We start from the raw sequence: 27,214 nt of genomic DNA on the forward strand, positions 1-27,214 counted from the left end.
TGGCTATAAAGGTCATTAACCACTACTGAGACATACGCACATGAGTTACTTCTCTCAATTTCAATAGCTGCTAGATATAGTACTAGTCAAAGCTAATCTGGCATATAATCTCATGCATAGTTCAAGGTTTCAAATGCCTTCAGTGTCAATTTAAAGATGAACTTGCAAAAAAAATTTAGTAAATTTTATTGGAAATTATGAAGATTTTTCTATTATTTGAGATTGTTTTTAATGTTTGAGGTGGTCTGACTGCCAGGATGTTCCAAGATTAAAATCGATAAAACTTGATCACGGTTAAAATGCCCAGATCAAGTGAAAGTGTGATTATGGCATCTATAGCTCCAAAGAGACCAACAGAATAGATACAAGTAACATTGTAACTCAAACTCAATAGCTGATATCAACTATAGCAACTAGTGATGTCATTAGTGATGTCATTAGTGATGTCATTAGTGATGTCATTAGTGATGTCATTAGTGATGTCATTAGTGATGTCATTTTACACAAGTTTATCTTTTGAGTGTTTTAATCATGATTAAATTTTGTCTATTTTATTTTTTGAAACATCCTGGCTGTCATATATATATATATATATATATATATATATATATATATATATATATATATATATATATATATATATATATATATATATATATATATATATATATATATATATATATATACATGTATATATATATATATATATATATATATATATATACATGTATATATATATATAATACATATACATATATATATATTATATACATATTTATATGAGGAATCTTTATTGTGGGAATCAGTAGTCATATTTTACAAAATGTTTTCTCCAAGGTACCACAGCAAGCAAACTAACTAAAAAAAATGCACAAAAATAAATTAGAGTCTAACTAAAAAACTAATGAATAATCTCAATAATATAATAATGTTGGAGCTGAAAGCATAAAATATATATCATATATAAAAAAGTCATATCAATCCAAGCTTCAAAAACAATTGCAAATTATAGGAAAATATCAATACTTTTCGATATAATCTACTAAACTTTTGTACAAATTTATTTTTAATGATTTCGGTTGCATATGAATAGAAATAACATAGCCTGAGTTCTTAAAAGACGTCATGAAGTAACATGAGCTACTCTATTTTTACAAGTTTTTGGGAAAAGACTTTGACATCCTGTTAAGTTTGATCGGAGTCACCTTCTCATGAATACATATTTGGAATGGGCGGAGAGAATCTTACAACTGAAAAATATTTATTGAAAAGAGCCTAATCTAAAAAAATGGTCAACACACCGTGCAAGTTGAGTTCGCCCTCTCGAACGGCGAGACATTTTGCTCCGTAGATGGGAAGTTCAGGAGAGCCGAGTTGACCATGAAGTTCAATGGTCGCATCATACATGAAGGGACTATCCTCCGTTCCGACTGTCAGTCGACCATCATCGACTATCAGGATATTCTCAGTGCGCAAGGTGAGGTCAGCATCATCAAACAGAAGTTCACCACCTGAAAATTAAAGAGTGAGATTCAGTCAATCAGAATCTAGAATTCAGAGCCAGAAATAGCTCAAACTAGTCAATGATGACAAGTACAAACTAGTGTTACAGGCTTGGGCATGCTCCCCTTTTAGATTGTGTCTACATTTGTCTCTGCTTTTCAATAATTTTAAGAATAGGGTGATAATATATTTCTGATAAAGGAAATTAAAGGCATGCTCAACTTTTTAGCAAAATCATTTAGTTCAGCGTTTATTACTGACAGTATTATGATAACTGACTAATAAGCTGCTGGCTTATAAATACTAACAGGGCCCAATAACAATCAGATTAACGATTTGATCTCACTAGTACCGATTTAACCTCCTACTTGAATTACTAAATAATGAAATGCGCACAAAATAATGCAAACATAATTCTATCAACTTTTTGTTTGAAAAAGAAGTTGAAGCTGATATTTATAAAATTTTTGAATAAGCTGAATTCCTCGTAAACATTTTTTTTTGGTTCCACTGCTACCTTTGTTTTGTTGTTTTAGGCAAACCATTTGAAAAAGCACAAATTTTTATTGTTGCGTATTCCTGATTCTGCTAAGACCCACGTACAACTATCCATAGGTAAACCCTGATACTGGCATATAGGTATACTAGCTGAATACCCTGCATTGCACGGGTAATAAAAACACCTTATAAACACTACATTACCTACTACATTACCTTTACACTACCTTACTTGCAACTACTTACAAACTGTTTTTATTACCCACACATTCACCTAGTGAGGCCAACTGATAATCGTTACATGCAACGCAACGATTTAATGTATTTTAACCAATTTAATATCTGCACTATTATTAATCACTAAGCTCCGTTGAACTCGTAGTCCAATGGGTAAACTCCCTACCTACAGAACTGAGGTATCCGAGATCAAATCCTCAAAGTTATGATTTTCGTTCCTAAGACTTCATAGCTATTACTGGAAAGATGATAGATTTATATATTAATTGTGTAAACTATTGTTAGGACAATTAATGAATATCTTCACTATTATTTAAGCCTGGTTTCCATATGACAGCGCAAAGCGCGCAACATGGGGCACGACGTCGTGCGTAGGCCAGCTGTGATATGGAAACATCAACGCACGACGATCGCGCTACATGCGTACGCTGATCGCAAGGATCCAACAGAATGGATCCTTTCGATGGGTGCGCGCGATGATGTATCTCACAATACACCGCTAGACCTTTTCAACCTATCCCACAATTCTAACGGAGGGCTGTTTTCCAAAGAAATCGGTCTCCCGTACGAAAGAGTAAGCCTGGTTTTCATATGACAGCGCAATTTCAGAGTTGTTTTCCGAAAAAATCTGTCTCTTCTACGAAAAAGTAAGGAAATTATCCCCCTGTCCAATGCAAGCATGGCACCTACGCGCGATATGGAAACACTGCGCTGTCATATAGAAACCAGGCTTAATCACTAAGCTCAGTGGAACTCGTAGTCCAATGGGTAAACTCCCTACCTACAGAACTGAAGTTTCCGAGATCAAATCCTCAAAGTTATCATTTTCGTTCCTAAAACTTCACCACTATTACTGGAAAGATGATAGAGTTGTGTACCAATTGTGTAAACTATTGCTAGAACAATAAGTTTTCATTTATTAAAGGTTACTAGCACCTGCTCCTGTAATAAATATCTCATGATGGTGTGAACAGAGTAATCACTAACTTTTTGTCCTTGTCATAATATTTATTATAAAATAATTCTATATTATTGAGAATAGACCATTAATGAGAATTCTCTGCTTTCCTACCATCAGCGATACAGGACCCACACTGATTAGCATCAGTGAAAAAAGCATAACAAAACTGCCAATGCATGCCAACAAGTGGTACAATGCACTATCAAATATCAAGTCGTCACCAAATTGTCAACAGACCTTAACATATTTAGATTCCTTTGAAGATTAGCAACCTGTAGTGAATTGACACTCAGAGTCAGGGACTAAACAGAGTAAATGGTGTCACTTGTAGCAGGTGCTTCGCGAGTAGTGAGTTCGTACCTTGAATGAGCAGCATTGCAAGAACTGGTGTGTCCATGTCAAGAAGCAAGGTTTGTCCATCGGGTATGACCACGAGGTCTCCTTCAGTTGGCAAGGGTCCATTACCCCACGTAGCAGTGGATGACCACACATCGATATACCAATAGTCAGAGTTTTCCTGCAACAATCAGCTCATTGTTTTAATATCTATATAAAAGTACCATGGCAAACTTCAAGGGACCTTGTTACTGTTTGAAAAAGCTTTTTTCTTGATATGATGTTATTGCCAAGATGCTGACCAACGTAAATGCCTAAAAAGCCTACATGTAAAACTGAAAAAAACATAATATGCTTATAGAAAAAATTTCATGTCTTAAGGGAGCTTGCATCATTACATTTAAACATTACTCATATCATATAATATAAATATTATTGAAATGATGTAATCTGAACAGCATTTGCATTATGCAACTAGAACAAAGTTTTAATTGTGGAATTTTATCAGGATTTGCATCACAAAGGTTTAACTGCATTTGCATCATGGAATGTTTGCAGGATTTCCATTATGCAATTTAAAACGGATTTACATCACAGAATTTCAACAGGATTTCCATCATGAAATTTTAACAAGATTTGCATAAAGAAATTTTAGTAAAATTTGCATCAGGTGTTTGTGTAAATTTTCTCGTCAAGATTTTACTATATTTTAACAAGCAGGAAACAAATTTCTAATAGACAAACCTGTAGTAAGTAGTCTTTGACCCAATACTGATTATGACCATTATTACGAACAAAAGATAAATCACTGTATCAGATAATCTTTGATGAAAAACTTGATATTTTTCTGGCTCTGTGATAAGTTGCTAAATAATAGCTGCTAATTCTTCTCAAACCAAACTCTCAAATAAATAATGAAGTGAACAACGACACAAACTGTAAATTGAACCATAGAGTGAACCAGAAAGTGAACCACCAAGTGAACCATAAAGTGAACTATGAACCAGCATGAATCAAACCAGAAAGCAGCCTAAAATAGTAAAGTCTGAGGCTATCATACAATAATAATACCTCTATTTATCTGATGGAGTATTGCACATGTGAGCTGAGTAAATAGAGATACATCACATGCACAGAAAATCCATCAAAGTTCAGAATAGCACCATTTTTAAATGGCTAAGTTCCCTGCCACAATGTTGATGTTTTGGTAGAGAGACCTCTGATAAAACCCTTGGTTTGACCTAGCATATCATCAGGCATAAAAAAATGGCACAAAACAACCCAAAATCAAATTGAAAAAATAAATCAGTGTTTCTCACCGTTATTGCTAATCCATTAGTTCCAACTTCGACCATAACTTTAGTCTTTTGACCGCGGCTGCTACTCCCCTCAGGTATATCAGGAGCGTTTGTTACGCAGACGATCTCAGTAGCTGACTCAGTTTCGATGTCACAGACAGTGCCGGCTATTGTCACTGTGTTCTCACCTGCGCTGCTGATAACCAAAGAAAACAACATCATCTAAAGACTATCTTCGAGAAATAACAAGATAAAAAGTTATTCAAAAGAACTTTTAAAACTTCATCTGTATTAATTCGGTCATTTAGTCATTGTCTGTCTGCTAATTTGCGTTTCCACATTTTTTGCTCGAATTCATCCAAACTTCACACGAACATTTTTTGCACCTTTTGCCGGGTGGTCAAAAATAGTTGGCTTCGACACTCTTGTCCAATTCCTGAGAACCAGCGTCTTAAACACCAACCGGCAGGTTATCTGATCGAAAATGAAACACCACAAGCTTCGAGTGCTTAATGATAGTATAATAATGATAATGATAATAATGATGATAGTATAATAACGATAGTTTAATGATAGTATAATGATAGTAAAATGATAGTAAAATGATAGTATAATAATGATAGTATAATAATGATAGTATAATAATGATAGTATAATAATGATAGTATAATAATGATAGTATAATAATGATAGTGTAATAATGATAGTATAATAATGATAGTTTAATAACAACTTTTCCCATTGGAGATTTAAACAACAGATAAATGAGATTTGACCACAATGTACCCAGAATTATATCGGTAGTAAAATTGGGCAATCATAAAGTGTTCTACAAAGATTTCTAACCAAATTAAGTGATGCAGTAGTCGTGCATGGTCTATAGCATTAGGTCTCTCATTTCGTAAGTAGATTTATGGTAAGTAGATTTATGGCTACATAAGTACAACGACAGTAAGTTACTTTTCGTGAGACTGTACTCTTTCTCTACCACCAATTTTATTACTAGATGCTAACGAGTCGCTATGCTATATGTTTTCTTGTTCTGCTGAATATGGTCTGTAGTGATGAGGAAACCTGTAGACTTGCGCCAACGCAGAACAGAGGCTAAAGAACTTACCCAAAGTTTTTGCCAGCCAATGTAATCCTGGTGCCACCAAGAGTGCCTCCCCTGGCAGGTGTCACGCTGTTTATGACAGGTGTTGCACTTACGGTGTAAGTGAACTGATTTATCAGAACAGTTTCACTCCCAATAGAAACTCTGACATTGCACTTCCGGTTCCTGGATCGCACTAAATATTAGAACAGGTATATCAGCATACTATGCTTGTCAGACTAATGACAAGCACTTTTGATAACCTGACAGATGATGGAAACTTACCTATAAAAACTAATGACTAAGAGACACTTATGGGAACCTGTCAGTTGACTGACAAGCACTTGCAGGTACGTACCTTACAGCGCTAGATGGAAAAATACAGACTGGCTAGAAGATTCATCAAAACTTCTTTCTCTGCAGAGAAAAATCTTAATCCATTTTACGATACGCAAGTACATATAACTACAACTCAACAAGACACTGATCTATTAATTTAGAGCTCACAAATAATTCGATTGATTAAATTGATGATAACAAGAGTGAAATGAACAAAAGTGTTTTCAATACCTGTATCATAGCCAGGTGATAGCATGGTAATAGAAGTAGGAGTGACAGTCGTGATTTCAGCATACTGATCACAGAACCTAACCGTCACATCAGTGATGAAACCACTTCCATCTAACACAAGCTCCTTGCCACCGCCAAAGCTACCTGAAAACCAGAAATTCATGTGAAAAATCACTCAAAAATTGGCAAAATAGCTGCTTAGTTTACTGCAAGCAGAAGCTGTGCGTGTTTTTAAAAGAACTGTTAGAAACTATGCTGCGGTGGCTGGACATACTTGAGTCTAGTGGTAAGAGAATCTAGACAACCAGAGACATGCTCAGTTGCGAAGAGAAATTTAAGGTTGTATGTCTTTCTTGTCACTAATAGTGGTCATTTTTAGAAATTGAACCTCGACTTGTTGTTTGCGGGTCGAGAATTTAAAACCACTAGGCCATGGTTGCTCAGCAAAATGTGATGCGAATTGAAAGTCATCAACTTTCTCAGCTACTATAATTCTTGTAACAGATTTTGCTAATAATAAAAATCTAATTTACAGCTAAAAAGAATAATTTTTGTTGTTTTAGTTGTTACTGTAAAAACTAATATTTTAAACAGATGGTAATAGACTGACTTTTAAAAACGGTTGAAAAATGTGACAAGTCAATTAAGTAACTTATGTTTACAAATTCAAATTATAAGTATGTTTTTACAATGGTGTTGTAACCAATCAACAAATTAGTCCAAAAAGCAAGCAAAACACTAAAAACAAAACAAAAACACAGACAAACTTTGAGAAGTATATAAATAAAAAACTTGAGAGGGGCACGAAAAATGGAAGGCTAAACAATCTTTACCTTCACTACCACTGAGATCTCCGGGGTTAAATTTGTAGGTGAAGGTCACATAACTGTTAGAATAGCCAATCATATCCACATTGACCATCACATTAACCTCTCCAGGAAACCAGCCGCCAGCAGTACAAGTTATAGATGTTGAGCTGCTGCTGGTCACGCTACAAATAGCTCCACCTATAGTACAAAACAGAACTTGCGTTAGGAGAGAACAATTACTAGTCTGGCGGTGACAGATCTAAAACTGATTTTTGATGTACCACATTTACAGTGAGTACTCATAACTGCTGACTAGTGTACAGAGCTTTTACTTTTAACTATGAACTAGTGTACAAAGTTTGTACTCTTAACTACTGACTAGTGTACAGAGCTTGTACTTCCAGCTACTTGCCAATGTACAGACTAGTTAATAGACTTTGAAGTACGTACTCTGTTGAATCTGCACCCTTACCAATTGTGACTGTATTCTCAGCGTTTGTAGACCCAAAGCCTGCGCCTGTCAGAGTTATGGTATCTCCCTCAACACCATCTATAGGGCTCACCGATGTCACCTGAACCAAGCATAATTTGAAATGAATTAACATTGTGATGAACATAACATCTTACTGTAATAAGATAAACACGGCATAAAGGAATACTAGATAAAGGTGTAGGGTTAGCCAACATACCTTTGGTGTATGTGCAGTTGAATAGCTGTATGTGACATCTTTCTTGGAGCCACCTTTTACCATAACATCTACTACCAAATCTGTTCCCTCTGCATGAGCTCTGGTTTTGCAGATTATCTGTGAGATATACAAGTAGTCAATTGAAGTCAACTGAACAGAGGCCAGTCATGAGGGCTGTTAATAACTAGTTTCAAACTCATAATGGACAGCCTGTTTGTTAGTGTCTCAGTTTATGTTAATCTGAATGCACAAATGAATGGGGTATTCACCTTTCAATTTTTATAAATCACTAGATACATTCTTGATAAAAAGACATGCACTTGCAGTCTACACTGTACATACACTGTACTAGGAGATATACATTGAAAACTGAACGAGGGAGTGTTTGTACACAGCACGTGTTCTTATATATAAGTCATATATAGCATAACTTATCTATATATATATAAATCACATATACAAATATGTTTTTGTATTTTCTGTAATTCTGTGCTTTGGTATGTCTAGCTATAGCTAATAAAATCCTAGAACGAACAACTGACACCGCGTTTGGTTTAAACTTGCGGAGATTGCACCGGCATGTTTTTCAACCTATCATCTACCTACAAGTCTATGAAGGCTTTTTTGGTTCTATCACTTTTACTATATACTGTATACCCTTTTCCCGATTTTACATGCTACATCTAATACGCCCGATTTCACACATTGCGCCTATGCGGGTTACGATGTCACTGTTATAAAATATTTTTCGCCCAACTATAAAACTTGTCCTCGCCATACTGGGGCAAACTTGTTTTCATGCCATACAATATCAACAAAGTTTATTAAAATTAAAAGTTGGCGATTTGTATACTGATTATATAACTTTATTAAAAGATGTACGTTGTCCGCCATGGTGAGCTCAGCATTATTCATTTCGGAAAAAACGAATCCGCAAACAGATAGGCGATAAAATTTTAGGTATAAGTTTGAAGTTTACTAAAATATATATTAAAACTTCCTTAAGCATGTGTTTAGTAAGCTAAATTCATTTAAAGCACATCAATTACATAATTACTTTTATCATATATTTCAGTACATCGGAGTCTTGGCTTTCGAATGAGCCTTTATTCAATACACAAAGAATAATAGAACTATGAAAACAGGATGTCAAAAGTATGTCCTGCAATAAAAAAAACCCTTGGTTGTGGTTCCCATAATGTGATGTCATAATTATCATTTAGCTTTTGGTCAACGATCCCTTTTGCTGCCATTTAAGCTGTGCTTTTCTGTGACAATAGGTGCTCTTAAATCTAGAGAGCGCTAATAATAAACTAGCATTTTAGGTAATCAACAATGCCTGGGATCGTGCTAACGCTCGACCAATAAAAACACAAGTACTGGATTAATAGATTTCGGGTGATTGTTAGAGTTTTCTTTTTCATCCTTTCGTTCATTTTAAACATTTATAGTAATTATTATCACATCGTTTATATGATGGCATTGTTTGTCCCATACAGAAATGATTAATAACTTGACTAATAACTAATTAGTAATTAATTATCAAAAAGAAAAAAATATAAAACTAAAATATTTATATTATATTCATATAATTTATATGGAAAATAGAAAACAGGTGTATTGGACAATTAAATTATTCACTTTGTGTATGGTACTGGCTTATAGACCGAGTAAGTTATTTACAATAGGCTTCTCTATTTTGAACAATTCCGGAGTGCACTGAGTCAACCCCAATGATTGATTTAATTCAATTGACTTCTACAACAAAATTAAACAAAAACAGAAATGACTACTAACAACATATCTGGTTGTTAACCACCCATGATGGTAAAGGTAATGCAATCACATCGATTAAATTGTGACCTGCAGTGACGTGGCCCTAGGACTATATGTAAATTGCACTCTTGCAAGATCACGCAAAGCTTGAAATTAATTAGCCTCAGTCGTGCTCCTCAACATCACAATAAAAAGAGAGGGATCATGCATAATATCATCGGGAAAATATAGTATGGTGCTTGGAATCTGAGTTAATTATCATGAAAATAATCTGTACATGGAGAGCTAATGACATTGATTCTTTTGTCATCTTCATTGGTTCTCTGGAGTTGTCCTACCTTTGTCTGCCAGTAGCGTCATTATCGTAGTTAATAAATATAAGCGGTAAGCGGTAAAATAAGCGGTAAGAGCACACAACACCGAATATGCAAATTGTGACGTCATAATTTCCAAGCCTATACCATTGAACATTTCTGCGGTAGAGCTCTGGGGAAATGCTATAAACACCAACCGATGTCTGTCTCATCATATCAAACAATGGTTCATTTGAAAACCAAGATAATGGAGAACTTGAATGAGCTGAAACAATACTTATGTAATTGGTGTGTTTTAAGTTAGATTCAGCATTTATGTCACACATCTCTCTCAAAGGTAAAAACTCGCCCTTTCGCGTTCTGCTCATAGTACACAGCATCGTTACATTTTCTTGCAGATCATAGCCACAAAAAGGCACTAAAGTGATTGTAGGTAACTATAGTTACTAAGGCTAACATATAGCTTTGTTACTACTATTTTTAATGATGATGATTTTGATGATTTTTACCAGGTGTTTACATTAAATAATTACTGTCTTTCTATACCACTCTATACAATATTTTCGCCTTATGATGCAACACTAAAACAAACTAAAATCATATAAATGTATACCAAATAATTTTACATTCACTATGTTTCCATGATGCGCAGTACTTCAGAGTTGCACCCTCTCCAAATCATGGAAACGGCGTCTTCGCACTGAAATCACTGCGCACTGATCAGTGCAAAGCTAGTGCAAATTCGCAGCAAGGAAACGGCATTGCGCAGTGGCTGCGCATAGCTCTCTTGCTGTGGAGGCCAATTCATCAAGGGCCATGAACTAGTACAATAGTTATCACGCTAATCTTGTTTTTTTCTATTCTCCGGATCTTCTTTCACTTAAGTTTAATTATGGTCTGCACCCACGAGGATGAGGTGATTACTTTCCTAGACTTTGTTATCGATGCCAACACATTTCGAAAAATAGGTGGCAAATCCTAAAGTAACGTTTAAATAATATATTACTTAAAAATGCTTATTAAAAATATATTACTTTGTAAAAATTGTGTTAAGGTTTGTCAAACCTTGTGAATGTGTATTGCAAATAAAAGTATAATGATGACAGAAGCATAAAAAAACTGTTTTTGATGTTCGGTATCCATGATCGATTCTACATGTATTTCTCCATCAGGCGATTCGATTTATACAATTTCTCTTCTCTGGCTAATTTGCTGAAAACCACTGCGCAGCATGTAAACGTACAATCCCCTTGACTTCGGAGGGGGCTGCAACGCAGCACTGCGCATCATGGAAACATAGTGATTGTATTCATAGAAAAACAAATTATATTTAGCCATTACTGGCTAATGACTTCACATTTATATTTGAACACCTTTATGGTTTTATTATTCCTCTCAATTTATTTCACCAAAACACTTCTTTCATGATATGAAATTTAAAAGTTACAGTTGTTAGAAAAAGTTTACAGTTGTTTTATTTTTTCTTTTAATTCATTTGAGCAGCACACAAAAACTTTTTTTTCATGATATGAAGTTTTAAAATTAAATTGTAAATGTTGTTAATGTTAAATAAAAATAAGTTTTTTGTCTAAAAACTTTTTTATTACCCGGGCAACGCTGTTCATTCATTTAGTTGTTAAATACATATAACTACTACCCTGCGTTGCCCGAGTAATAAAAAAGTCTTTGAATAGAAAATTGATTTGGGTTTAACATATACCAACATTTGCCATTCTAACTTTCAAACTACATATCATGAGAGAAGTGTTTTGTGTAATTGAAACAAATTAAAAGAAAAAATAAAGACAATTGTAAAGGTTTTCTAACTTTGTCAAACAACTGTAACTTTCAAACTTCGTACCACGAGAAAAAGATTTTGTGCAGGACAAATAAATTAAAAATAAATAAAAACAACTGTAGAGGCTTTCAAACAACTGTAAATTAAAAATTTCATAACTTGAAAGAAGTTTTTCGTTGAAATAAATTAGAAGGAAAAATAAAACTGTAAAGGTTTTTAAGTGTAAATGTGAAATCATTAACAAGTAATAGCTAAATATAGTCTATTTTGCTACGATTACAATCCAAAATTATTTGGAATACAATTATAAGGTTTCAGTTCGTTTCAGTGTTGGCATGCAAAATATTGGCCTGTAGGCTAATATCATAGGCTACAGGTACCAATCATCATCATTAAAAATATTGCCACAATACTATGTTAACCTTAGTAACTATAGGTACCTACAATGACTTTAGTGAATTTTGTGGTTATGATCTGCGTGCCCAAGATAATACAACATTACAATGTACTACGTGGAGAGTTTTTACCTTCGAGACAGACGTGTAACATAAATGCTGAATCTAACTTAAAATGAATTTAGTTCACTAAACACATACTTGAAAGAAGTTTTAGTATGTATTTTAGTAAGCCTTAACTATTTAACATAAGTTTTATTATTGAAAAAGATTATATTTTAAAGAATACCAGATATTCCGTACAACGGATATGGATAACTCGTCAAGCAAGCTAAGCGACGTATATCGTTTAATAACGTATATATTCAGTACACCAATCGCCAAATTTTAAGTTCGAGATAAATGATTGTCGATATCGTGGGGCCGAATAAGTTAGCCCTTACAAAAAAATGTCAAATAAGCATTGTGTTGCATATACTTAGGACCCATACATTTCTGAATAGAAGCATCGTAACTCCTGGACGCAAGGCTAAAATAATTAGCACGTATATGGGGTATGCGGTATATGATAACATAACTGATCACTATGTCGTTCTGGCTCAGCGGTAGAGCGTTCGTCCTGATGTGAACCTTGTCGATGCGTTCGTCGTGAGTTCAAATTTATCAGAAAGCAGAATTTTAATATCAAGATTTTAAGATCTACAGCTGGAGGGACACACATACATACACACGTACATACACACATACTTTGAGAAATATACATATATATATAGACAAATATAGTACTGCTTGATATATATATATATATATATATATATATATATATATATATATATATATATATATATACCTGATGAGAGCCGACCTATGTCTGTTTGAAACAAATATAGGTCTGCTATTCAGGATACAATGATTAACTAACAAGAACTCTTTATATTATATAGTATATAATACTATAATATATTATAATATGTAATATAATTTTATATACAAATTGAATTATAGTATACTATAATTCACTTTGCACATAGTGTATTTAATGCTTTTTCTTTATAATTCTTAATGAAACTAGCATTTTTAGCGATAATATATGCGTGTAACTACAAGTAGTGGGTTATTCTAGGTTTATATTCAGAAGTAACCTTACAACTGAACATAAGATAAGGTAAAACTGCGAGCACTAGCAGAACTCTATACTAATAGTGATAAGTGGTGAGAAATAAACACCACTCACCTCAGTCAAGGATACAGAGTTTATGGTGCATACAACTCCGTCGATTGTAACAGCTGTTTCATTGTGTATGAAAGCTGTTCCAGCAATGGTGACTACCTGACCACCATACACAGAACCGCTTGATGGATTTATGCTGTCGACCTTTTCAACAGATGTCATGCTTGGCCCAAACCCATAACCTGCAAGGAAAAGCGACTCTGTGTGCAATTCGACCTGCATGTCAGGATATGTGCTCAGTCATAGCTGACAATGTGTGCGTAGACAATTATGCAGGCAGTGCTTGGCAAACACAGGCCTTAACTCAATATACTAGCACTTAGCCAGCAACTGTATCTTGATGTCATGAATAGCTGCACTCTATGAGATAGCAGGTAGTTGTCATTTGTAATGACTGGACTTCACAGCCCTCTCTAGACAACATTCCTGATTATTAATTAGACAGCAGATCATCGCGAATGACACATGTCAGGTGACTTACATCAAATAACACATTTCAGGTTACACATGCACTATGACATCCAGCGTTGTGAATATAAAAATTGTGTAGACATTGGTGTGCAGGAACGAAATGTGACCTATATACTATGACCTATATAATATACAACGCAATCAAAAGTGATGGTACTATAGTTTAGTTCTGAGAAGTAGCCAAACCAGTTTTTGTCTTTATTTGAGCCATCCGCCTGGTTATAAACAACATCCACTATATGCTTACTGAGACTCCTGCAGCTTGCTGGAGAATAGTGAAAGCGTTACACATGATTGGATACTTGGCAGCAGACCTATACATTCTAACACTGACTCATACTACCATCATTGACTTGCTAGACTAGCAGAGTATGAAAGATAATGAGAATAAAGTTTACAACTAAATAAAAGATCAACTAGAAAAGATGACAGACCTTTGCCAGCGACATGAACATTCAAGTCATGTGTGCCTTTTGCTACCGGCCCAACTGTACAGACAAAGTGTGCATTAGAGATATCAATAACAACACAGTTATTGTCTCCAAGCATAACGGTGACGTCTCCAGCAACTGATCCAAAACTTGTGCCATGTACTGTGATGTTGGTGGAAGCCTCTATGATCTTGAGCTATAAAACAACAGAAATAGCAAATAAAACAAATCCAGCAAACAGTATTTATGCTAGAAACAAAGCTTTTAATAGAAGTGTGTTTGTTAGCATTAAAAAAATTGTGAAAGACCTCAAAAGAGACCTGCTGGTAATATTGTATATAAGGCTGCCATGACAGAGAGGGACGTATATGTGTCAAGTTATTTCTGAAACGAAAAGGATGATGCGTGTCACATGACTGCAACTAAAGAGCAATAATAAAAAGAGTGTATGCACAGTGGAAACAGATTTGATCTTGCCAAAACACCACAAACTAATAACCTCAATTGTAAAAAGTGTGCATATGAAATTGAGGCAGTGGCCATCTTGGAGATCCTATGGCACTTAGTTGATGTCGTACAGTAGTTAGTATTCTCTCTCTTGCAGTCGGTCGTTTCGACAGTGACTGTCTTATGGTTCAGGCTTTATTACTGACAAAAACATTCTTGTCACTTTTCTGTTTGCTTCTTAGCTTTTTTGCTTCAAGAGCGAGTCACCGCAGCATAAAACTTTTAGGTCGGCCGTATGATACAGTATGATTATTATCAATTTGTGCTATGTCCACAAAATTGTGCGCAAAAGATCTAAAAGAACGCTAGCTTTTGCATTATTATCTCTTTTATATTAATATATTTAAGAGTTTAATATTGATATCAGTTGCATCTCTCGACAGTACATAGATGTAATAGTAGGGCAGAAACAGGTCCTGACATACTGGCACCTTTGGTCTATTGCAGCAGCTAGCTGGAGGGTGAGTTTATTTAATCTCCTCTTTTTGTGCAGCCGCAGCACACTTTTTGGGAAGTTTAGTCAATCTTTGTTGAGTATTCATTTCATTCCAACGGAATTCCCAGATTTCCACCAGCTTAGAAATGATGGATGCCAGTTTAGTTGCCACCGATCCGACCCATGATGCAGGTTGTATCAGTCTTTACGGTTACCGATAGCAAGTACAAGTATCTGACCTTACCAGATAGTAGTAGCTGACAGTTAGCTAGTACAAGCATGATAACACTGAGGGTATAAGAGATGTTCTAAAGCTTGCTCAATACTTTGATTGCTGCAAATAATACTGACAAAGGAAAATGATTCTTACATCAGATGGGTCATGGATAGTGTTGATGGTTGGTGTTGAAGCACGGTCGAAAGCAAAGGTGCAGTCACTTGTCGGGCAGTCAACAGGAAGCAGTGTACCGAGAGAGTTAGTAACAGTGATTGCCACATTGTGACGGGCAGCAGGGGCTGAGCTAGTAATGCAAATAATCCTTGTGTAAGTTTGGTTGAAAATCTCGCAGCTGTTTAGCCCGAGCATTACCTCTGTCTCACCTGCAGTATAATTGTTATAGCATCACAGTCTCACCTGCAGTATAATTGTTATAGCATCACAGGAACATGCCAATGAAAACTTAAGTAGTTAACACTGATCAGCGAGTGATAATTTTTGTGGAATAAACTGTGACAAAATATTATCAATTATGGCGGCAATTGTTATACACTATTTTGAGTTGTCTCTTCTTTGTGTATAGAGAGGATTACTCTGCAGCACATTGTGTTTCTGTTTTTATTTTGTTCCATTACTATTTGTTCATCAAAAAATCACAACATGCTGTTACAAGCAAGTGGTCACTCATAAATAACTAAAGTTTAACAACTAATTCCTTTATGCATATGCAAAAGAAATACTTCAAAAAAATGTATTGGCATTATTTTGAAGTGTCTGAATGACCTTGACAACAGACGTCACTTCATTGATGCCACTCACATTCTAATGAATAACAAAAGACAAAAATTCTTACCAACAAAACCTGCTCCATCAAGAGTAACTGTTGTGCCTCCATTTGGTGATCCTGTTCTTGGGGTCACAGAGGTCAGAGAAGGAAGTATAGCAAAGGCTGGTACAAAGTCAGCCATGAGAGCGTACCCTCTGTTGTTCACCTTGACCTGAAAGCATAAGCCTTGATTATGCCTTAAGAATATGAAAATTAGACTATGTCATCGTGGTTCTGAGAATGGTGAAATCATACTCCTTCCGGAATATTCAGTAGAACTATACCAGAATGTTAAATATTGGCTAATCAAGATGTGAGTTGACACGCAAAATAGCAAAGACTGAGTTCTTATGATAAGTGAGATGCTATCACAATAGCGAGCCTAAGGTCTTAATACTCACAAAGGAGTGTATGAGATGCCATCTCAATAGCAAGCCTAAGGTCTTAAAACTCACAAAGGAGTGTATGAGATGCCATCACAATAGCGAGCCTAAGGCCTTAATATTCACAAAGAAGTGTATGAGATGCCATCACAATAGCGAGCCTAAGGTCTTAATACTCACAAAGAAGTGTATGACTTGTCATCACAATAGTGAGCCTAAGGTCTTAAAACTCACAAAGGAGTGTATGAGATGCCATCTCAATAGCGAGCCTAAGGTCTTAAAACTCACAAAGGAGTGTATGAGATGCCATCACAATAGCGAGCCTAAGGCCTTAATATTCACAAAGAAGTGTATGAGATGCCATCACAATAGCGAGCCTAAGGTCTTAACACTCACAAAGAAGTGTATGACATGTCATCACAATAGCGAGCCTAAGGCCTTAATATTCACAAAGAAGTGTATGAGATGCCATCACAATAGCGAGCCTAAGGTCTTAATACTCACAAAGAAGTGTATGAGATGCCATCACAATAGTGAGCCTAAGGTCTTAATACTCACAAAGAAGTGTATGACATGTCATCACAATAGTGAGCCTAAGGTCTTAAAACTCACAAAGGAGTGTATGAGATGCCATCACAATAGCGAGCCTAAAGGTCTTAATATTCACCAAAAAGTGTATGACATGCCATCACAATAGTGTAGACTGAGTTCTTATGATAAATGGAATGTCATCACCACAATAAAGCTTGAACTTTTAATACCTGCACCCAGCTGCTGAGCAACGTCTGAACCAAGAGAACAAAAATTATACGTTATAATTCATAGCAACTGATACAGTATCAAGACATTTATTTTAAACCTGAGGTCAATCCACTCGACCTGTTGATATAAATTTAGTTTTTAAATTCAAATTTTAGCAACTAGTTGACATTTGTTTTTTAGCTCAAACTTGCTAAACTAAGATGAAAATGTCAAAGTTTTAAATCTGTATGTAGGTTAAGTGATGACCTCTCAAAGGCCTTACCTTGATAGGAAAGCTCACACCAACATCAGGTTCTTCTGAAACATCAGGAGCACAGACGAGCTGGCTAACAAGCTGCTGCCAAGTTCTCTGTTGGGAGACTACACAGGTATAATCTCCAATCATCACCTCATTTTCACACGCAGTGGTTGAGAAACCTGATTGAATATAAGGGTTTTTATTCAGAGAGAAGTAAGAGCAGACAACTACATATTACCTTAAAAGCTAGCCAAAAAGCTAGGCATCAATTGATCACAAGGGAAAATAGCTGTCATTGATTGAGTAATTAAAAAAGATTTAAATGTTTCAACAAAAAAAGAATGGAAAGAGAAAAAACTGAGAGGTTGTAAAGTTGGTAGATCTACAGGATCTCTTCTTCTACAGGAAGAAACCATTGCCAATGATGGAAGCATGAAATCTTACATTTTCCAAAAATTAAAACAGGCCTATAAATTCTAAAGTTCTAATAAAAAATTGACATATATTTGCTATATTGAAGTGACTTTGCTTTGAGACAGAACTGATGGCTGAAAACTCATGTTGAAGGTGTTGATAGAATGCTAGCAGTGAACTTTATCAGCCCTTTCAAGCAAATTTACTATCACATCTACTAACAAACTATTCAGCCAATAGAAATGCTCATTTGAATAACTTCTTGCAACAAAACAACAATACTGAGTAGTAAATACTATGAGAACAAACTGGTCATACCTTTTCCATCAATGGTAATATCTGTGTCTATGTAGCCTTGGCTCTCATCTACCGCTGTTACATCTGGAGTAGAGCATGTCAGGTAAGAGAACTCCAAGTCACCACCCGTGTTTGGATCGACTTCTGAACAGCCAGCTATGGCAGATGTTGATCCTTGGCAGCCCAAACTACTCTCATCAATAGAGCCTCCTGAAAAATACACACCCTACACTTACTTGCAATTGAGTGTCGTTGGTAGTGTTTCTCGTCTTCACAATGATGGACATAAACCATGAAAAATATTGTTCAACCTCAAAAATGTCATTTAATGAAGATGAGCAGCATTTTTAAAAATAAATAATATTCATCAGGATAACGAAGCGTAAAACTTGGAATTCTTTTTATATACTTAGAGAGATATCTAATAAAATATCTCGGACATTCATCAAAACATTTGAGGCGGTATAAAAAGCTGCTCGCATTAGCAAATACTACTTGACAGGGCACCTGCAGCTGTATGACAATGCGGCACTTCTTGAGTTGTACCACTTGCCAGAACAGCTTCTATTACAGAGCACCTGCCACTAGATAGCACTGATAAAACTATTACGACATATGAAAAGAAGCTGTCATTACTTGTGCAACTGTGTCATCAACTTTGTGCACTGCTGACTAAAAACTAGCTCGTCTAGTTAGAAACCTGCTCACCAGTATCAGAACTTGCCATGATGCCAGCCACATAGACCTTGACATCAGTAGAATACCCTTCTTTGGCTGCCACGTTTATCTTTCCCCTGAGCTCTACATTTTCAGCTGCTCCGATCAACCCAGATGTGTAATAGAATGTTCCGGTGGAGTCAAACTGCTTAGTAAACTCACCTGTAAAGGAAATAGCGCATTGACGAAGTCTTACTCGCAGGAGAAAAAGGTAGCTACATAAAATCTGGTATAAAATTATTTACAAGTTCGAGAAATTACATTAAAAATCTACAAGAGTAATAATAGTAGAACACTGAAAGTGGTATTGTGGTGAGGTTTAGATGACATACTAAAATCAAAACAATTAGTAAACTTTTGAATATTCAAAATCTTTACTGATTAACTGATTCTTTCATGGAGAATAAATCCTATGTTCTCACATAAATCCCAGAGACTCAATGCGTGAAGGCTATGAATTGGCAGAAAGGCAACTACTCAGCTACAGTCACATTCTATACTCATGTTTGTTGTTTTACTCACAATGAGCCCGTAGGTGTTTAAGTGGAGACCAAATATAGATGGGTTTGTTATTCCCATGTCTGGTGTGAAGTTATTAGATATGTTCAACGAGGTAGAGACGATTGGTCCAATGACGATTGGTCTAATACAGTTTAGTTCAAACCCACTTCGTCTAAAATCAACTTATTTCATGATTGGTCAATGACCAACTAAAACCAACAGAGAAAGGATCAAAAATATGTTGAAGAGCAGATTGAATGCATTATTAGAGTAGAACCTAAGGCTAAGCTCAAAAAAAAAGATTTTGAATATGAAGAAAGAATCTTGACTGTTTTATAGAAGAGAATAACAATATTGTAGAGCTTCTATCAGCACTGGTTCATAATCTAAAATTTTCATCTAGCAGTATAATTATGACATTGTTTAGCATGTTAAGTTTTAATCTCCTTTTTATATTTTAAATTTATTTTATAAATGAAATTTATTTAAATTAAACTTCATCCAATAAAATTTTAACTTTAATTTTTAATTTTAAATATTTAATTTGACAAAATTAAAAATTTAAATTTTTCATTTTAATTTTTGCGCACAAGTACAAGTCTCTGATTAAGTTTTTGTATTTTTATCTTTGTCTTTACAGTAATTTTAGAGTAATCATCATTAGACCAAACAGTATTTTGGAGAAATCAGTTGCAGACGAAATGTCTTTGAACAACCTGGTCTGTTAGACCAGGTAGATTTGGACCAATCGTCGTTAGACCAAACATACCAAATCCATATTCAAAATGGTCGAGACAATCGCCAACAAGTAGACCAGAGTTGGGTGACTGCCAAAACGTTTAACAAAAATAATAATATTAAAAATGATTTCGTTAATAAAAATTTGAATACATTTCAGAAGTGTTCCCATCAGCTGGTAACTTGTTCAGATTACAAATACCCGAAGCGGCTTATCTAAAGGTATGTTTATAACTACATAGTAGGGAAGGCCAAGTATTTATTATATATTGTTTTCAATAAAAACATTTAAAGACACAGAGGCAAGATGTAGAACACATACCATTAGGTGAGCCAACTCCGCTGTCAAAACCAGTTCCATCTGATGGTGAATCAGCATTTGGAGCTTGCATGACCTTGAAGTTATTTGCTGTTACAAATAAGGGTGATGTCCAGATGAACCTACAAGGCAATGTTATTACTGTTATTGTTATATAGGTTTTTCGATTGACTCGCTCGATAAAGTACTTCAAGTGGTTGGATATTGAGCAGCTTGATGTGCTTAAAATAGACAAGAGCTGACTGTATCTACGTACCTTATTTTGTCTCCAGCGTTTATATCAGCAATCTGAGGAGACCATGCATAGCCGAGCCCAAATACTACAACAGTAACATGCCATAGAACTACCAACTATTATGCCATAGAACTACCAACTATTACGCCATAGGACTACCAACTATTATGCCATAGAACTACCAACTATTATGCCATAGGACTACCAACTATTATGCCATAGGACTACCAACTATTATGTCATAGGACCACCAACTACTATGCCATAGGACTACCAACTATTATGGCATAGAACTACCAACTATTATGTCATAGAACTACCAACTATTATGCCATAGTTCTACCAACTATTATGCCATAGAACTACCAACTATTATGCCATAGAACTACCAACTATTATGCCATAGAACTACAAACTGTTATGCCATAGAACTACCAACTATTATGCCATAGAACTACCAACTATTATGCCATAGAACGACAAACTATTATGCCATAGAACTACCAAATATAATGCCATAGAACTACCAACTATTATGCCATGGAACTACCAATTATTATGCCATAGAACCACAAACTATTATGCCATAGGACTACCAACTATTATGCCATAGAACTACCAATTATTATGCCATAGAGCTACCAACTATTATGCCATAGGACTACCAACTATTATGCCATAGAACTACCAACTATTATGCCATAGAACTACCAACTATTATGCCATAGGACTACCAACTATTGTGCCATAGAACTACCAACTATTATGCCATAGAACTACCAACTATTACGTTAGCTACCACATAGATAACTCTTCCAGTATAAACAGAACAAGCGTGATGGTCGACATTGTATTGCCTATATTTGAAGTTTTTCTTCAAGTGTCTATGATAATAAAGGAGTCTTCAATAGTTGTTTCTCTGTAAATGAATGTGACAAACAAGTTAAGAGCTACGAGATGGCTAACTTCAAATGTTGCAACATGGAGCAAAGGCTTATCAAAGCTGACAACCGCAAAAGTACAAAGCTTTTTGACAAAACAAATATTGAAATGAATGCATAACAAAAAAAATATTGGCGCATCATTAACCCTCATTTTCAACTTTATACACTCAAATAATAATAATAACAAGACAATAATAGAATAACAATAATAGAATAACAAAATTTGACTTTTGTAGTTTACATGTAATGCTAAAATCCTTAACTTTTGTGAAGACTTCACAACCTTTTAAAAGGTTTTGAATTTTTTTAAAAACTTCTAAACCTTTTTAAATGTGCAACTTTTAAAAGCTTTAAAAGTTTTTAAAAGTTGAACTTTTTAAACCTTGATGAATATAGCAATTTCATATCTGATAAACCACCTGGCTTCGGAGGTGATACCAGATAAAGGTGACATAACTTGACTTTTCACTGTGACCTTAGCGATAGTACTTTAAAGCAAGATACATTACTATACCTGGATCAATGCCACCGTTGGTTACGGTTACTGTTTTGCTTCTTCTTCCTGTCATGCATGTGATTTCTCTATTTGTGAGTTCAGTGATCTCACACTCTGAGTCTCCAATCATCACACTCACCTGCAAGTCATGTCACTTTTATAACAGTGTCATACTGCACAAAGGCGTTGAACATAAATTGTATGTTTTACAGACATAAAAGTAGGTTATAAAACAATACATATGGCTTGTACTAAATAACAAAGTAAAACTACTATTGGTTTAATGACTTCAAAGTGATGTGGTCTTTATCGGTAATAAAAATTTACCAAAACTGATTTTCATAACCAATTTACATAAATCCAAGTTATAAGGTGCTGCTATCCTTAATGATGAACTTACAAAGGATTATTTGGACTTCATAAGAAAGTAACAGTATTTTTCTATCATTTGCAATTGTTTTTGATGTTTGAAGTGATTTGACAGCCAGAATGTTTTAAGATTCAAATAGATAAAACTTGCTCGTAATTAAGACGCCCAGAAGAAAAATGCATGTCGGAATAACATCATTTGAGAAGTGTGATTATAGACGTCATTACCGCAGTTTTGTTTGAGTCTGAGGTTCTTAAACGCGAACAAGTTTTGTCGATTTTGATCTTGAAACATCCTGACAGTCATATCACCTCAAACATCAAAAACAATCACAAATGATAGAAAAATACTGTTACTTTTGATAAATGCACTACAAGTTGGTTAGGTTAATCTTTAAAAAGAACTTAGTACTGAATGTTTAACCTATCAGAGCTCTGTACAGCCGTTGCATTAAACCAATCAGTTGTGACAACTAAAGCTAGTAAGTTAGTATTGGTTAGTAAGAATCAGATGATGAATTGGCAGGTTCAAATTGAAGCCTTTGACAATTTATAGTGCTGTTTTTCTCTCACTATTCTATAAGGAACTTCAACTAAACTCTAGTTTTTAACTGAAGATTCAATATTCACATTTGATCAAATAGAATTGTTTGCTTCAAGCGCAATAGAATTAGAAAATAAAACTTGCAATTTTATTGAGCTTAGAAACTTCTAAAATCTTAGTTGTCAAAGTCTTGTCATGATCTTACAAAGAAAATGTAACAAAGGTTTTAACGAACAATAATAATAATTTTATTTTTTTTGAGTGTCACTATCGTTATTGTAATGCCATGTATGGCACTAAAATATTGTAAATCAATTTTTTTGTTTGGAATTAACTTCTATTTTTCAAAAAGTCAACTAAAAATAATATCACAATTCCGCCCAGCAACAACCAGTTTAACAAAATGGTCTTTTAAATGCTAAAACTATATTCTCACCACATCTTTGTTTGTTCCAAATCCAGTTCCACTGATACCCAGCCTTGTGCCACCCTCAAATGAACCTTTCCTTACTGATATACCATATACCTTGAGAGTAACCGTCAGTGTTGGTGTAGAGCTGAAGTAGAAAGGAAATTAACGGTTAAACTTTCCCCACAACTAATATTACAAATACTACAAATTACACACATTTTTACTCCCCTACAGTAAGGTCCCACATTGAATGCCAATCTTAAGTTATTACATAATGACAGCGGTAGTCTAGTGGTTAGTGTACCTGACTGCAGAAAGGAAGTTCAGTTGTTCAACCCTCACTCTTACATGGCTAAGCAACATTTTTTATGCAATAACAGAAAAGAATACTAACAAAAAATTTGAGGCAGGTAAAGGGAAACCATCAAAACACCCAAGCAAACGAATGTAAAATGACAAATCTAAGCAAACTAATGTGAAATGACAACTCCAAGCATACTCGCCAACAAAAGCATTTGGAGAGACCATGAGAGACCTGCCTATGGCAGATACTCTTAGTTTTTTCATGTCAGTCCAAATAAAAACTGAGGTAGTGTTATATTATTACACAAAACAGTAAATTTATAAAAGTAAACTTAGTATCAGTATAATTTATTAAATTTTATTTAACACTAAATTTATTAGTAAATTTATTGTTTAACTAGATAAATACTCAGCATTGCGCGGGTAACAAAAAGTCTTCGCAAAAAAAAGTTATTTTTATTTAACATATACAACATTTACCATTCTAACTTTTACATTTCATATCATGGAAAAAGTGTTTTGTGCAGTTTAAATAAATTAAGAGAAAAACTGAAACAACTGTAAAGGTGTTCAAGTGTAAAACAATTAGCAAGTAATGGCTAGATAAAATGTTTCATTACAATGGTTACAACGAAAAGTGAATTAGTACTGATAAATTAAAACAAACTAAAATAAAAACAAATAAAAAGCGTTAATATTTTGAATTAACAATAACAAAGAGTAAATAAAAATGAGCCAATAAAAAGGCTACCGTTGCTGTAGAAGCTACCTAATCTAATTTTGAATACAACAATACTGGGACTTCTCAATAGTTGATGCTGACACAAATCTAAAAATAAGATATTGAAAGTAAGTACATCAGTGAAGCGCACGAAGGTACTTTGTCTGACCAAACTGAGATTGCTAGATTTTAATCACTCGCTATACCGGAACATATTGTCGACAAAAAACATAATGTAGTTTTAAATTTATTATTTCAGATAATTGGTAAACTTTTAAATTTAAGTATTTTATTTATCAGTAAATTTATTAAGCGTTTTCACAAACACATGATTTATGTTTGTTGGACAGCTTACGATCTATTTACAAGTAGGCAGGTCACTTTTCCGATCTGCTCACGGGAACTTACTCAAATGAAGCAAAGCCGATCGCAGTACCAAGTCGAAATTTGATAGTGTAGGTGTCCTCAGCGAGAGGTGGAAGAGGGGCAGATATTCGAGACTCGTCTGCACTTGCCCAGTTGATGGCAAGATACTGCATCTCACCTACTGAGTCCTTTAAGTAAAGTTCCACGACGTCCTTGACATCGGCTATTCCAGTAAATGTACCAATTAGAACCAAGTCTTCCGTGCCTGTAGAAAATTGACAATAGATTATAAATAATTCATAAATAAATTATAAATAAATACAAGTTAGCCTTCCATACCATAGCTACTCACAATGCTGCCCGCTAGATGATGACTTGGCAAATTTTATCAATGTGGCACACTGCAGTAAAGCCATGAATCTGTAGAACAGTGTAACCATTGAGATAGCGTCAACAATTTTGGTCCTAGTTGAGCCCCAATGAAAGATATGTAGGGGGTCTAACAAAGGTGAGACAACTCTCTCAGTTTATTACAGATATTGTTTAATAGCGGATTGCACAGAGAAGTTTGGAAACAGTAAGGAGAGTATGAAAGTAATAGTTATAGTAATAGAAGTAGAAAGTATATTTAATAGAAAGTAATAGTTATGGAGAAATGAAATAGCTGCAATAAGCTCTGCCATGAGAACTGACATACTCAGTTTTTTCAATTCTAGTGAAGGGATTACCTGAAGCCTTTGGAGTAGATGGAGAGAAGCTTGTAACGCTTGGTGTGATGGATGCAGAAAACTCAAAACAAGAAGAGCAGGTCAAATCTTGACCCACATCTACCACCACGTCAGCGGTGCCGCTGCCTGAAGCTGTCTCACAGACTATCTGTGATGGCGTTATAGACATGACTTCACAGCTTACACCTGCGACAGTCACTGTGGCCCAGCTAGCAAAACCACTTCCTGTTAAGGTTATGTACGTACCTCCTGCGAAAGAGAGATAACAGACGATAACAAACTATCAAGTGAATTGAAATAGCTATTTCAGAAACAAATGACCTAAAACAAAATCTTTTCGAATTACTTGAAAAGGATAAAATAAATTAATTTAAGAAACATATTTGAAATTAAATACATTTAATTTGAAACATATTAATTTTTATTAAGTGCATTAAAAACACAATTAAAAACTCTTAGTTAAAAAACACAAATATAACTACTAAAGTAACAAACAGGTAAATAATCTAGCTGCTGGTCTATACCCAACTTTCATATGGGAATATCTATGTTGAATTGGATAACAGCTATCTGGCATGCACTAACTTTGAAAGCTATCTGGCATGAACTAACTTTGACTGCTACTTGGCATGTACTAACTTTGACACCTCTCTGGCATGCACTAACTTTGACAGCTATCTGGCATGCACTAATATTGACAGCTATGTGGCATGTGCTAACTTTGACAGCTATCTGACATGTACTAACTTTGGCAGCTATCTGGCATGTACTAACTTGACAGCTATCTGGCATATACTAACTTTGACAGCTATCTGGCATGTACTAACTTTGACAGCTATCTGGCATGTACTAACTTTGACAGCTATCTGACATGTACTAACTTTGACAGCTATCTGACACGTACTAACTTTGACAGCTATCTGACATGTACTAACTTTAACAGCTATCTGGCATGTACTAGCTTTGACATTGGTTGATTCTTTAAGTTTAACTAATTTATGTGCTATTCTTTATTCCAAGATAATTTACAGTTAATGACATCACACGGTTTGATAAAAAACCTTCACCATAAGGTTTTGCTATAAAACTATTTCTAAATAAAGACCCAATATACAAGACTACCAAGTAAGGATGATTATTGGAACATCCTAAAGCTTTTATATTATTTTTTCAGATCCTTAATTACCGTTCATACTAGCAACCAAAAGTCAGCAATTCAATGCCTATCACTTACACAGAACTACATAGTTGCTAACTAATCAAACATGAACCTATTTTGTAAAAGCTAACGATTTTAGCAATTGAAACGATATGACCAGACATTTTTACTA

General features: G+C 34.8%; 1 protein-coding gene across 1 annotated transcript in view; it reads right to left on the bottom strand.

Moving 5' to 3' along the window:
• Positions 1 to 1,275: 1,275 nt before the first annotated feature.
• LOC137408049 (fibrocystin-L-like) overlaps positions 1,276 to 27,214 on the bottom strand; it is a 66,428-nt gene continuing 40,489 nt past the window's right edge. The window contains exons 28-48 of the mRNA XM_068094438.1: positions 25,884 to 26,132; positions 25,198 to 25,420; positions 23,790 to 23,910; positions 22,459 to 22,579; positions 21,022 to 21,085; positions 20,769 to 20,887; positions 19,199 to 19,369; positions 18,512 to 18,700; positions 17,804 to 17,958; positions 16,424 to 16,568; positions 15,724 to 15,953; positions 14,414 to 14,606; positions 13,512 to 13,690; positions 7,995 to 8,111; positions 7,778 to 7,877; positions 7,330 to 7,503; positions 6,497 to 6,640; positions 5,951 to 6,122; positions 4,855 to 5,029; positions 3,560 to 3,716; positions 1,276 to 1,511 (exon numbers count right to left, since the gene is read on the bottom strand). Coding sequence (XP_067950539.1) covers positions 1,276 to 1,511; positions 3,560 to 3,716; positions 4,855 to 5,029; positions 5,951 to 6,122; positions 6,497 to 6,640; positions 7,330 to 7,503; positions 7,778 to 7,877; positions 7,995 to 8,111; positions 13,512 to 13,690; positions 14,414 to 14,606; positions 15,724 to 15,953; positions 16,424 to 16,568; positions 17,804 to 17,958; positions 18,512 to 18,700; positions 19,199 to 19,369; positions 20,769 to 20,887; positions 21,022 to 21,085; positions 22,459 to 22,579; positions 23,790 to 23,910; positions 25,198 to 25,420; positions 25,884 to 26,132 — 3,434 coding nt within the window. The remainder of the gene's footprint in view (positions 1,512 to 3,559; positions 3,717 to 4,854; positions 5,030 to 5,950; positions 6,123 to 6,496; positions 6,641 to 7,329; positions 7,504 to 7,777; positions 7,878 to 7,994; positions 8,112 to 13,511; positions 13,691 to 14,413; positions 14,607 to 15,723; positions 15,954 to 16,423; positions 16,569 to 17,803; positions 17,959 to 18,511; positions 18,701 to 19,198; positions 19,370 to 20,768; positions 20,888 to 21,021; positions 21,086 to 22,458; positions 22,580 to 23,789; positions 23,911 to 25,197; positions 25,421 to 25,883; positions 26,133 to 27,214) is intronic.

This window comes from Watersipora subatra, chromosome 11, assembly GCF_963576615.1.
Source record: "Watersipora subatra chromosome 11, tzWatSuba1.1, whole genome shotgun sequence".
Taxonomy (NCBI): Eukaryota; Metazoa; Bryozoa; class Gymnolaemata; order Cheilostomatida; family Watersiporidae; genus Watersipora; species Watersipora subatra.